At 45.2% G+C, this 12,815-nt stretch overlaps 1 protein-coding gene across 5 annotated transcripts in view; it reads right to left on the reverse strand.

Annotated features, from left to right (window-relative positions):
* Positions 1-12,815, reverse strand: part of LOC119452985 (pentatricopeptide repeat-containing protein 1, mitochondrial) — a 49,855-nt gene that overhangs the window by 33,467 nt on the left and 3,573 nt on the right. For all 5 annotated transcript variants that reach the window (XR_007466980.1, XM_049667459.1, XM_049667458.1 and 2 more), the window contains exons 3-5: positions 8,148-8,357; positions 5,804-5,914; positions 4,064-4,316 (exon numbers count right to left, since the gene is read on the reverse strand). Coding sequence is in view for 4 of the 5 variants with exons in the window: in XM_049667459.1 (XP_049523416.1) it covers positions 4,064-4,316; positions 5,804-5,914; positions 8,148-8,357 (574 nt within the window). In the remaining variant the exon portion in view is untranslated. The remainder of the gene's footprint in view (positions 1-4,063; positions 4,317-5,803; positions 5,915-8,147; positions 8,358-12,815) is intronic.

Raw genomic sequence — 12,815 nt, forward strand, 5'->3', positions numbered from 1 at the left:
GGGGTCTCTCCTGAGCTTTTGCTCTATGGCGGTGTCGGAGCAATGCCGGTCGGAGGCGCCGCCGCGTGATTTGGCGCTGCTGCTAAGAGCATTGTCGGTGCGCGGTATGTTCGAAATAAGCGTGTTCGAATTCGCTTGCTTCGCGTTGACGTTGAACGAAAGCACGTTTTTCATGATAGTCTCGCTGTGCAACAATTGTGCTCAGTGTTGATGTTGCGAGGCCTAGCTCCTTAGCCAACTCCGTCCGCTTCCTCTTGGGATCCTCATCGACCTTTCGAAGAATGTCTAATTTCTCTTTAAAGGAGAGTGCTTTCCGCTTGCGAGACATAGCTCGCTGCGACTAGGCAAAATGGCTCAAATACGAAGAACGCGGCCCAAAGCGCAGCAGCCACTCCATCTGACAGCTCGCAGAAAAGGAGGAAAAGTACAAAAGCACCAAAAGCGCCACCGCTTCAAACTCTTCGCGCCCAGTCGCGGAGTCCGCGCTGTCCGGCGCCGCGCCTCCGCACCAAAAGAGAAGGAGAGAAAGCGCGTGACTGCGCGCTGTTCTCTTTCGCGGCCGTTGGTGAGGCGGCGTTTATTCGTATCAACCGACGCAGGCTGAAAATCGATTCGTAACAACCGTTCCCTAGCACGTTGCAAAGTAATGGGGCTCGGCCGGGGCCACAGAAAAATTCGTATCATCCGGAAATTCGTATTAGCCGTGATCGTATCATCGACCTTTTACTGTAATCGCTAAGCGTTTGTGCACATCCTGCAAGAGGCGGTGGTCTAAAACGAGGCTTCACCTCGAATCACTCTCATTAGACAACAGCTCAAACAGTTTTGAACATAATTTGTTGTATTTAAAAAAGACGTCGAATTCCGCCGACTGTTGGAAGGAAGAATTTTGATTAAGGGTCTCATAGCTTTTGCAAAAATTCCAAGAAATTGGCAAGTTTCCAAAAAATTGAAGCACAAAGTTTACAAATTGATAACTCCGCGCCAGAAAGAGATATTGCACTTTCTCTAAACTACATCTGTTGGAGCATCTGAAGCTGACAACTGAGTATACAGATCCCAAGAAATTATAGCAGAATCTCGTTACTTTGAACTCAAACCGGGACCAAAAGTTTATTCAACTAAAACGGAGTTTGAACTAAGGAGAGCCCTGTTAAATATTAGCCTCGTGTGCGACTGATGGTGGCACTGCAAACGGTGCTCCGGTGACGTCAGTCAGGGGACCCACCTTTGTAAGGGGACCCACCTCCAGCTATAGAGTACCTTCATTTTCATGCATTTTCTTGCGCTCTGACTGCGTATCGCATAGCACTGCGCTCTTCAATTACTGCCAGTACTTCTTTCTAGTTTTAGTTCTGTAAAGTACAACATTTCCTTAGGAAGACAACAGACATTGTATACTTAATGTGTCTGCTATATCACCACCCAATGTGGTAGCCCAGTGGCTATGGCGTTATGCTGCTAAGCTCAAAGTCGTTGATTCAACCCCGGACGCATTTTGATGGGGGCAAAATATGAAAACGCTCACATATACTTAAATTTAGATGCACGTTAAAGAAGCACAGGTGGTCAAAATGAATCCGGAGTCCTCCATTATGGCATGCCTCATAATCATATGGTGGTTTTGGCACGTAAAATCAAAATTTCATTTTTCTTAATTAGAAAAGTTTCATATAACCACGGCTCTCGTGGGCAGGGACAAGATCTCATGACTCAGCCATAAAACATAATGCAAAGTGAGTAAATGAGAGTCTACGCAGCTTTTGAAATGAAGCACGATCGCAGGACTCGTTCACAAAATTTCGCGCCGGCTACGTGGCATTGTAGTTGAATACAAATTTTAATTTTCCCTCACAATTTTAGTCACATTCTATTGCATATATAAAACTTCGTCTGACCAGAAAAATCCAGTTTTGTTTTGTGACAAGCGGTTTATCTCAAACTTCGTTATACCACGATCTATCATGTTTCGCAATCGTCAGCATGCTTTACACTATTTTCTTGCAAGTAAATCTCACTACCACTTTCTAATGCAAAAATATTGTTTGTTTAGATTAGCATAGGACTATTTCTGTTCAACACACTTTCAGACAAGCGGAGACCACTCGGAAGGCATCACTTCATCAGCATAGAAATAAACATATTCTCATTAAAAAAAAATGCAGGAACGCCTGTGAACATTTTATTTTGCCTTTGTACATCTACCCTTCGCCCCCCATCCCCCACCATTTTTTTTTTTCAAGGTGTGTTTAACGCTCCAACTAATTATTCGGTCAAGTACCAGCCAGCCTGAACTTCTCAACTTTCTTGTTTTAGTCTTAAATACATACGACATGCTTGCAGAACAAAGCATATTGAAAGCGGTGATTTAAGCAAAGGTTGACACCTGTTTCTATAGCACTAACTCTCGTCACCTGCGAAAGTCAGCACAGCAGCACAAGACTACGCAAGTTTGTTTTGCCCGCTAATTTTGTCCGCTCTTCTATCAGACATTCTAGACAGCATTTTGGTTCAATGATAATTAAGCAGTGCATGCATTAACGCACCACAGCGACCACCTCGTTTCCAGAGAATGGCATGAAACGTCTTTCATGATATGCTTAATGCGCAGGGCAGCAACAAAAATTGGAGGACGCTTAAGCTCCACCTTTAAGAGTGGAACGCGATAGCGTTATTGAGCCCCGTTCGAATCGCATTTTTGTTTCAGTGAGCTTCACTGCAACACAGAACGTGGGAAAGCCAGCTTACAAAGACCAAGCTTACACCGATCCCCTGAAAGTCGGCTTAACCTTTAAACAGAAATGCATTGCTGGGAAGACGTTTTTCCAGGGGCAATATAAGTCGTCTTGTAATAAAATGTGAAGGCCCTAGCGCCTTTTTTAATTGTCTTATTAATTGTTTGCTGTTGCCTCGATGCGCGCGTGTCCAGCATACATTACGCAGGCGAAGTCCCAATTTGACCTGCCAAGGATGCGAGCGCCATCTGTATAGCACTGGAGCCATCTGGATAGCCATCTGGAGCGCACCAGGTTGAGATGGTAGAAATGCTGGAAAAGGGGTCTGTGTTTGAGTTTCCTCGTAACAGAATTATGTTTTCTTGTACATTAAAATTACAATCCGACACCACCATGTCTGTAGGTTGTGGTTAAGTCGTACTTTACCATTTTTCTGACAGATTTCACTGTGAGAAATTCAATTTTTGTTCACCAAAACCCTGCACCACGTGAAGGGCCTGCGCGGTCGGAGTGGTACAGGGTGATTTTCGCCTTCGCTAACACCTTGCGCCACACGGAGGGCCTGCGCGGTCGGGGTGGTTGCGGATGATTTTTTCTGCCACGGACGCCGACCTCGCACGCCGACGCCATCGCCAATGCTGAATTTTCTGCGTCATGGGGCCCTTAACACTGTCGCGTTAAAATTGCAATGTCTGTGGCCAATAGAGCGGGTGACCAAACACGCAGCACGCTCTGGACAAACACAGTATTACAGTGCAGACGCATTAGCTGAATGCCAAATGCTGCAGTTATCAGAGAGGTTTAGCTTGTCTGGTAATCGGGTTAACGCGGGCGGACCGGGCGTTGTAGCGGAACGGTAAACGTGAGCGGATTGTATGGTTGCTGCCACCAGGTGACAGCACCATACAGTCCTCTCACGTTTACGGTTCCGCCACAACGCCCGGTCCGCACGCAATTACTCGATTACCAGACAAGCTAAACCTCTTTAATCATTGAAAAGGGGCCGACAAATCATGAGTGTGCCGCGTCAACAGAACAACAATGATCACAAACCAGTGGCATTCATTCAAAGGCAATGAAACATGTTTTCAAGCACCTTCCCATCACAGGAGTCTTCATAAGCGTTATGGATGAGTAAAGACAAGGATGACTGTTCACTGTAACACAGGAGGCTATGAGAGCTCAAGATGCAAAGCAGTAGACAGACTTAAGCCTGTAAAAACAATGCCCACAAAAATTTAAAAATTTGTGCACGCCATACAACACATGCCTTTACGACTCCATGATGATATACTAGTAGCTTTTCTCACAAACCCTGTTGTACTCACCGAACGTAGCAGCTTCAGTGGGGCCTTCACTTGCGTCATCAGGCAGGCGTGCCTCTATGCGAAGCATACTGTCGGCCTTAGCGTTGCCATTTTTCTCGCTGATCCGTTTGGCTTTGCCAGATTGGAGAGATTCTAGCAACAGCTCCTGAAACATCTCTGGGGGTCCAACACCACATTCACGGACCGTGCGCAAGAAAAGGTTATAGCAGTAGACCGAGGGTCGGATCTTCTTCCATAGCATGGTCCGCATCACCTTGAACGACAACACATAACACTTTTGACACAATAGAACAGCTTGGTTCCGTAGTTAACCCAACACAGCCCAAACACAATTCTACACCAAGGAAAATTAAAACAACTTGTTCACTTTTATTTCTGGCTATGCAGAGTATATTTGTACCAAAAAGAACAAAAATGTTATTAGAGTAAGCTGATCAGTATAGCAATTAATTAATAATTGGACTAATGAGCTAACCAGAACTGAAAACTTGCTCCAGTTTATCAAAAACACTTTTGATAAAATTTCCCGCAATGAAAACAGAATTTCGAGGTATCAAAATCACTGCATCAAAAATGACACATTAGGTAATGCGAGGTTAAAACTTGATTTAGAAGTTGATGGGTCCCGATAATTGTTTCTGAAAACACTTGGACATCCCTGTCAAAAACATTATATTTACTCAAGAGCAAAAAAGATGCAATTTCTACCTGTGCACACACTTATTGTACACAGCTACTGCAGTGAGTATGCCTTGTGTTCCGTGATGAGTACGGCAAACCTTCTGAACAGGTCAATTGTGTTCATCACCTGACTTACTCCTCACCTCCCTCTTTCTCTCTCTCACAAAAAAAAAAGAAAAAAAAAAAAAGAAAAAAAAAGTTAAACTGGGCCAGACGTTAAGTTCACTCCATTGCTTTGAGGCTCTCAATGCATTAGGCTCTATAACTATGTGCCGGGAAATTGAAAGCAGTTCATTAACTCAAAAATTCTGTAAAATTGGGTTCCGTTAAATTTAGGTATGACCGAAACACAGTGTTCAAGAGGTGTAGCAGATGGCAGTATGACATGCCAACCATGTCGTACTGCCTTACCAACCCAATGCCTCCGAGTATGCGCACATTTCTGACGCTGCCCGATAAGCCAAAGAGTGTCATCAACTGGCCAGGCATTTCACTACAACCGACCAGCAGTAACAGAAACAGATCCAGGACGACTACCCTACTGCCACTACTTTCGTTCGGTATGGTTGCATGTACCACCCCACGCTCCTGGTCTGTCTTCCAAACTGGTACTTAAGTATGACAGGCCCTGCCACGTGGTCGAGTGCACATCTCCTGTTGACTATGCCATGGAGCCCTTTACGCCGCCTGCCGGTCACTGCCGCCGTGGACGCGATATTGTTCATGTAGACAGCGTCAAGTCGCTGCTTGGACCCGCTTACATTGCCAGGGTGGCTCATGCTTATTCCATGGGGGCAATTGTAATGAAGAAGAGGAGGACAGCTCAGGCACAAGCAGGAGTGCCAATGCAGAGACAGTGCTCAACCTGAAACAATGCTCTTCGCTGCAGACCTTTCTGGATGCACGGCCCACATCTAATAAACCTCTTTTCAACAAGAACAGGTTATGAGAAGCTAAAGTACTCTTTTTCTTTTCTCTTTTATAGCACTACAGGCATGATTCATTCTAAAACTCTTATATTATAGTAGTGCATTGTACACAGAAACTCCTTGTGCTTACTTTAAGTGCCAGTGAAAATCCAGCTTCCTTGTCGGTGATGCAGGCCATCAAAAGAAATGCAAAGGTCTCAGTGGTGATCGCATGCTTGGCATTGGCCATTTCATCCATCACCTGAAAAATTAGGGGTACTGATCAGTCCGTTTTCTTCTTGTGGCTACACCTTAGACGCCAATATGGAAGAATGTCATTTGTTAACAGCTCTATCCAGCTCTTTCGATCAGCTCTCAGCACTGATTGTGTTACTCAAAAGGAGGACACTTTTTTTCAACTGGTCTCACAAGTGAAATTGAGAATGGCCATATCCACAAACTTGCCCACTTTTTTGTTTCCCATGAGCTTTAGCAGTTCTGTTAAACATTCAGATGGTATTCATGAATGCCTGTTCGTGTTTGAATACAGGCTTGCATAATTCTACAAAAAGTCAATAGCCAAAATGGCCCTTTTCTTTTTTGAATGTTAACACTGATCCCTCATAAAACGCCATACAAAACTCGAAAATGCAAAATGCTTGTCATACCTTCAGTTAGAACTAATCACGGTTTCACTATGTTGAGATATATTTTACCTAAATACTTGAACACTAAACTGTATGAGAACTTAAACACTATGCCTTTTTCTGCCCTTCGACATTCATTTGTCAGTTAGCTCATCCACATTCTTTTTGCAACTACCATATTGCACCGATTGTTATTGTATAAATGTTTTTGTCAAAGGCAACACATTACTGTGCACAAGCATAACGATTATATATGTTTAGATCTTTCTTTGTTCCTGTTTTAATTTTTTTGGATGATCAGCCGAGATCGCACATGCATCTCGCTTTCCGAACGTTGGCTTTGCCTCCTATGTCACCGAGTAGGCAATGTTCGATTGGCGCTCCCACCTGGCCGAGCAGACGACCGCTGACAAAAACACAGCGGCGGTGAATCACGAGAGCGCAAGCGAGCATTCAGCAAGCGGGATGCTTGAGCGATCTCGCTCATGTGTTGAATTGTAATTTATCATATTTTTCTAAATGTGTTCTATTGGACCGAACTCTTCAATGTAAAACAGAGTATTTATTGTATTAGGCTTACGTATTGCCTCTTATTGATTTATTCTTCTCGCAACTGTCAATGCTGCTTGGTGGGTGGCTTCTCGAGAGCTTAGTCAAGCGGTCATCTAGACAGCTTTCTCCTCTCAACCCCCCAGTTCTGTTTGAAATTTAAATAAAGTTTGATTCGATTTGATTTAGCACAGGAATGTTTAGGAGACCTGCTTGTGATACCTGTGGCTGTGAGGAGAGTGGAACATGCATCGGACATAGTGGAGAGTTTGCAAGCACTAAGCTTAGATGCAGTGAAGCACTTGAAAAGAACGACTCAGGTATAGCGAAGTGCTTGCAAAATCTTGGGTAGATTCTGAGTAGTTTCTCAAAGTGTGCACAAGACCTAAAGTGTCGCAAAGAAGGAACACGCTGGATATAGTGAAATGTCTCGATACACATAGCATATAGCGAATGAGTTCCACGGGATACAGTGGAGCACATAACAGTGCAAAGACTGTGTCAGATACGAGTGTAAAAGTACTAAGCACAAGTCCAGTAAAATGCATGAAAATACCTCAGATATAGGGAAGTACTTACATTAAATATATCGAAGAATTTGCAAAAACTGAAATACAGTGGAGGAATTTCATTTACTGAGACATTGCAGAGAGCATTGCATGAATACAAAACCAACCAACCATGAGGATGGTGTTCCGTTTAAGTGGCAGTTCTGTTTAGGCGATTTTCGTTTATCGAGATTCCACTGTCTACTGTATTTCATACATAGAAGGCAATGCTACAAATGCTAGAGAGACTTCTATTACACGCTTGAATTCACAACCAAAAAATAATGCATGAAAGATATATGTAGGCATGTGTCACGTAATTCAATGTAACATGAAGTCTCTTACATTCATGTCGTAAAATATTATGTAATTATTACATGAAAAGAGTTGCAGATCTGAACCTAGTTGTTACTGAACAAGTGGAGCGACACATTTCTGTAATCAGCAGCCACAGCATACCACTTGAACTTTCAACCAAAGGTGACAGATAAAAACAACTGCACTGCGAAGCATGTTGAGTGGAACTTCTATGAATGCAATGCACTTGCATAGTTTTCACAGTGGTGCTTGCAAAACATGAAACAGAGTATAGATTTTGTATAGTTGAAACCCTAGGATTTCTGGAGGATGTGAAAACTCCACTGAGCAGCTTTGCAGTATTTGATGCATGATTTGCTAGGTTTTGCCCTCATCTGCGAGGGTTTTTCAATTTTGTTAAATACTGAAGGCTTTATCAACTTATCGTACTCACCCTAAAGGCCATGTCAAGGTCTCCACACTTTCCAAATGCCTTGATCATGGCATGGTAGGTGAGGTTGCTGGGAACCCAGTTTTTCAACTTGATCTGCTCATAAAGGTTGCGAGCTTTCTCTAGACCCATTTCGGGATAAGGACTCTCCGCACACGAATTGAACAGTCCCGTCAGAGTAGCTGGCGTTGGCTCTAGGCCACGATCACGCATCTGAAACAATGTAATTTGACAGGGAACTGAAATAAGAATATGTTCGCTACAAAAGTGCACAAGAATGACAGAGCTGAGTGAGTTCGCAAGGATTCATGGTTTGAAAAGATAGGCACAATAAAGATGTTCCTTTTTGTTCCTCTCATGTCCACTTTTTCTATGCTAAACGTTTCAAACCATAAAAAGAAAACAAACTGTGCTGCTGTAAAACTAATCAAGTTGCGGTTGAACTACAGCTAGTAAGCCACAAATAGTTCTTATAGGAACATACATAGCTCAAAATTGGCTGCCTGATAATCAGGGAGCCACAATCTGCAACAACCTTGTAATCTTCAAAAACAACCTCAACCAGATTTATAAACATTAACCGGATTTGTCCCTGTTGTGCATTTGTGCAAAACTCATTTTGTTTACAAGTGTTTCCATGCTTTGATCTGCAAATTAATTTGCCTTCACCTTGCCGTCTGTTAGTCTCCTTAACTTAGCTGGTGAGTGACTGCTTGAAAAATCTGGTGTTGCCGGGTACAATCCACATATCGGGTACAATCCCCATACGACAGTTCATTTTTCTTCAAGTGCAAAACTGTCCTTCTGTAAAACCCATGCGGGTTTTCTTAGTACCCTTGTGACACTTTCAGACACCAACTTATATTTTATGTATGATGTAGTATATTGGTTTTATTGCGATAGCAATTATACGCACTGTCAAGGCGTGTTCACACTGCTACCGTCGTCGTGCAGTTATCGTACCGATGGGGCATGCACAGCTGGTTTGAAGTTCTCCAGAGATGCGAGGGACACACAGCACATTTGGCTGCAAGAACTATGAAGCCAAGTAGATGCACTGTCACGTTTGACTCAATCGCCAAGGCAACGGAGTCAGGGCAGCACTTTGCCTTATGCTGCTGGTATGAGCGCTGTGCGCACACAAGCATTCCTCCTGCAGCTGAGTGCATGCACTGGTCTGAGCAGAATGAACAGTAAATGCCAATGTATCTAGTCCTTTCATTGGCCACTGACGAATGTCGGCGGTTTTCAGTCAGTCCCATTTCGTGCACCACCCAAGCGCAATCCTGCAGCATCATTCCTACGGTGTAAGATATATACGAGGTCTGTTAGAAAAGTATCCGACCTTTTCTTTTTTTGTGAACACCTGATGGATATAAAACAAGCGCACTTGCATCAGCCGACCTTGAAACTTTGTGCGCATGCACGAATTTTTTCCCACCTGCCAATAGCGTTAGTCGCTGGGACACAGTGTTTGAGTGAGGTAGTGCGCAGTGCTCTCGTCGGTTTTTTATTGCAAGGAAAATGGCGGAACGTCTGGAGCAGCGCTACTGCATCAAATTTTGCGAGAAACTGGGCAACAGCCGAGTGGAAACCATTCGGAAGATTCAGGCGGCTTTTGGTGACGATGCTATGAGCAGCACACAGATTAAGGAGTGGTACAACCAGTTTAAAGGTGGCCGCACATCGGTGGAGAGCGAGCCACCCTCCGGTCGGCCATCAACATGCTGAAATGACGATGTCATTGCCGAAGTGAACGCTGTGGTGATGCGGGACTGTCGTGTGACTATCCAAAAAATTGCGGAAGAGGTGAGCATCAGCACTTTTTCTGCACATTCCATTATGACCGAAGATTTGGCCATGAAGAGAGTTGCGCCGAAATTCGTGCCGAAGCTGCTCACGGTGTAGCAATAACAACTTCGTGTTGAAGTCTCACAGGACGTGCTGGATTCCACAAACATTGACCCCGACTTCATGAACACCATAATCACTGGTGACAAGTCTTGGATGTACGGGTACGACCCGGAAACCAAATTCCAGTCGTCACAGTGGAAGCATTCCACATCACCAAGACAAAAGAAGGCTCGCCAAGTGCGCAGCAACGTCAAAGTGATGCTGACTGCTTTCTTTGACTCCCGCTGTGTGGTACACCACGAGTACGCACCACAGGGTCAAACAATCACCAAAGAGTACTACAGGGATGTCTTCCGTCGCCTACGTAATGCTGTGCGGTGCAAAAGACCGGAGTTGTGGCCAACAGGAAATTGGCGCATCCATCACGACAATGCTCCTGCACATTCCTCGCACTTGATTCAGACTCTTTTGGTGAAAAACCAGAATCCTGTAGTTCAACAGGCTCCTTACTCTCCTGATATGGCCCCCTGCAACTTCTGGCTGTTTCCCAAAATCAAGAGGCCATTGAAAGGAGCGCGATTTTAGACAAGAGAGGACATTATGGCAGCAACGACAGCTGAGCTGAACTCCATTCCGAAAGAGGCCTTCTCGGAATGCTTCCAACAATGTCAGCACCGCTTGGTTGTGTGTGGAGTCCCAAGGAGACTACTTTGAGGGTGATTAGGTTTCCAACGCTCCAGTTATGCCAGTTTTTTTCTTCAGCCAAAGGTCGGATACTTTTCCAACAGACCTCGTACTCTTTAGGTGAGGACACTCGCGAGACGCGATTGACCAGATAAAGTAGCAAAGGCGCACGCCGATCGGCCCGGTGATGGCAGCGGATACCTATCGGCGGTACGACGCAACTTCAACACAGAAAACTTTTTATTGGTTTAATCTCCCGTTGGTATAGCTACCGGCGCTTCGCAGGAAATCCGAAGTGATAGAGTGACGCGCGAAAGTAGGTCACCAGGGAGAGGGGAGAACGTGGGGGAGGGCATGCGCGCGTTCCTTGTCCGCGCAAGCTCTTGCCTGCGTTCTAACTGCAGTTGCGTCGTTCTGCCGATAGGTATTTGCTGCCGTCACCGGCCCGATAGACGCTCGCCGTTGCTACTTTATCTGGTCGATCGCGTCTAGCAAGCAAGCCGAGAAGTGTCCCACCTAAAGAGTATATATCTTACACCGTGACCATTCCTCATCACACCAGTATCCTGAGATGCCAGAGCACTTTCTGCGGCACAGCAGCAATGGCCTCATGTGCGGCGTAGCAAGCACAAGCACGTTGGCCCACTTATCATCCTAGCATCGTCTAACGGGAGCTCAAGTGTAAGGTTAAACATTGCATGCTGTCACTGTCAAAGCTTCACCCTGCAGGTGAAACTGCCAATTTTCCACTGAACTATTCAATTTACATGGACATGGGAAGTAGGCACTTTTAGAGCAAGCAACACTAAAATTTGTAACGACTATGTTTAATGAGCAAAGTCCAACAAGAGTGTTACTTTCGCCTAATGGGATTTTGACATCAGTCTGGTCCACATTGCCATAATGGGTACCACAATGAATAAACTCAGTGTAGTGTCTACTACACTGAGTTTCCAGCACCCCACATTATAAGTTATGATGCCATTCTTAAGGAGTACTTATAAAAATTTCCTTCAACTTTGTATTATTTTTTTTTCTTTAAAAATGGCTGCTGCCCCAGTAATCCATGTCTGAAGCATCAGGTGCTCTAGTGTGCTGAAATATGTTACCATTTTTTAATGCAATTACTTCAACCCACTGCGGTGGTTTAGTCGCTATGGCCACTAAGTCTGCGGCTATGCATGAGGTCGAGGGTTCAGGTCCTGGCCGCAGTGGCCACGTTTAGAAAGAACCCATCTCACGATGACTGTCGACGGTAATGCACTTAGCATTGAATCAATATAGTGACACAAGGTATCGCCACCATCGAAACGAGTTATGTATCAGGTGTGTACTGCAGCGGGACTCCTCTTTCGCGCTTGCCTCCGAGCACTTGGCACCATGTAGCGCTGCTGCCGCTGTGGAGCCTGCATGTGGCATCCAAAATGCATGGTGTGCCGGTGCTTGCGAAAGCCGAGAAATGTGTCATGCGGCAACCAGGCTCCTCTCTCGGCTTGTTTCTGGACACGCTGCGCCATTACTGACACTGCCGAGAAGTCTGCACATAGCCTCCAAAACGAGAGGTGTGGTGCTCAGGTGCCTGTGAACATTCAGAATGGTTCCCTCAGTTGCCGCACACTCAGTGGCAAATACTCAGTGACCCAAGTTGGCGAGAGGTTCGTTGAAGAGCCACACATATCCAGTGAATTCATGGCACAGCTTGCTAAAGTGCTGGCGTGAAAGGCGTTCACTGAAAGCCGCACATACCCTTTGCATTTGTGGCACAGCCATCTAATGCCGCCCCATCTAATGCGGCGGCTTGCAGTCATGGCTTTGATTCCACCTGGCATCGAAGAAATTTAAGAGATTTTTTTTGTCATTGTAGAGTGGAACATTTCTAGTAGTGCATGCCTATCGTTGGGTACAACTTTGGAAAGCAGCGGCATTTGCCCCTCAAAGGGCAAACACACGAGCCTCCACCAATGGGCGCGCACTCTAGACTGACGTCACGAGCCGGATGGCTGTTGACCCCGCCGATGGAGAACATGGCAGCTTCGAACTGGGCCGAGTGGCGCCAGTGGGACTATTTCTTTAGTGGCGGAGACATTCGGCTACCCTACTTCGGTCATCTGGACTCCTGCCTTCTTAGGTTGT

The sequence above is a fragment of the Dermacentor silvarum genome, chromosome 5 (assembly GCF_013339745.2).
Source record: "Dermacentor silvarum isolate Dsil-2018 chromosome 5, BIME_Dsil_1.4, whole genome shotgun sequence".
Lineage (NCBI taxonomy): Eukaryota > Metazoa > Arthropoda > Arachnida > Ixodida > Ixodidae > Dermacentor > Dermacentor silvarum.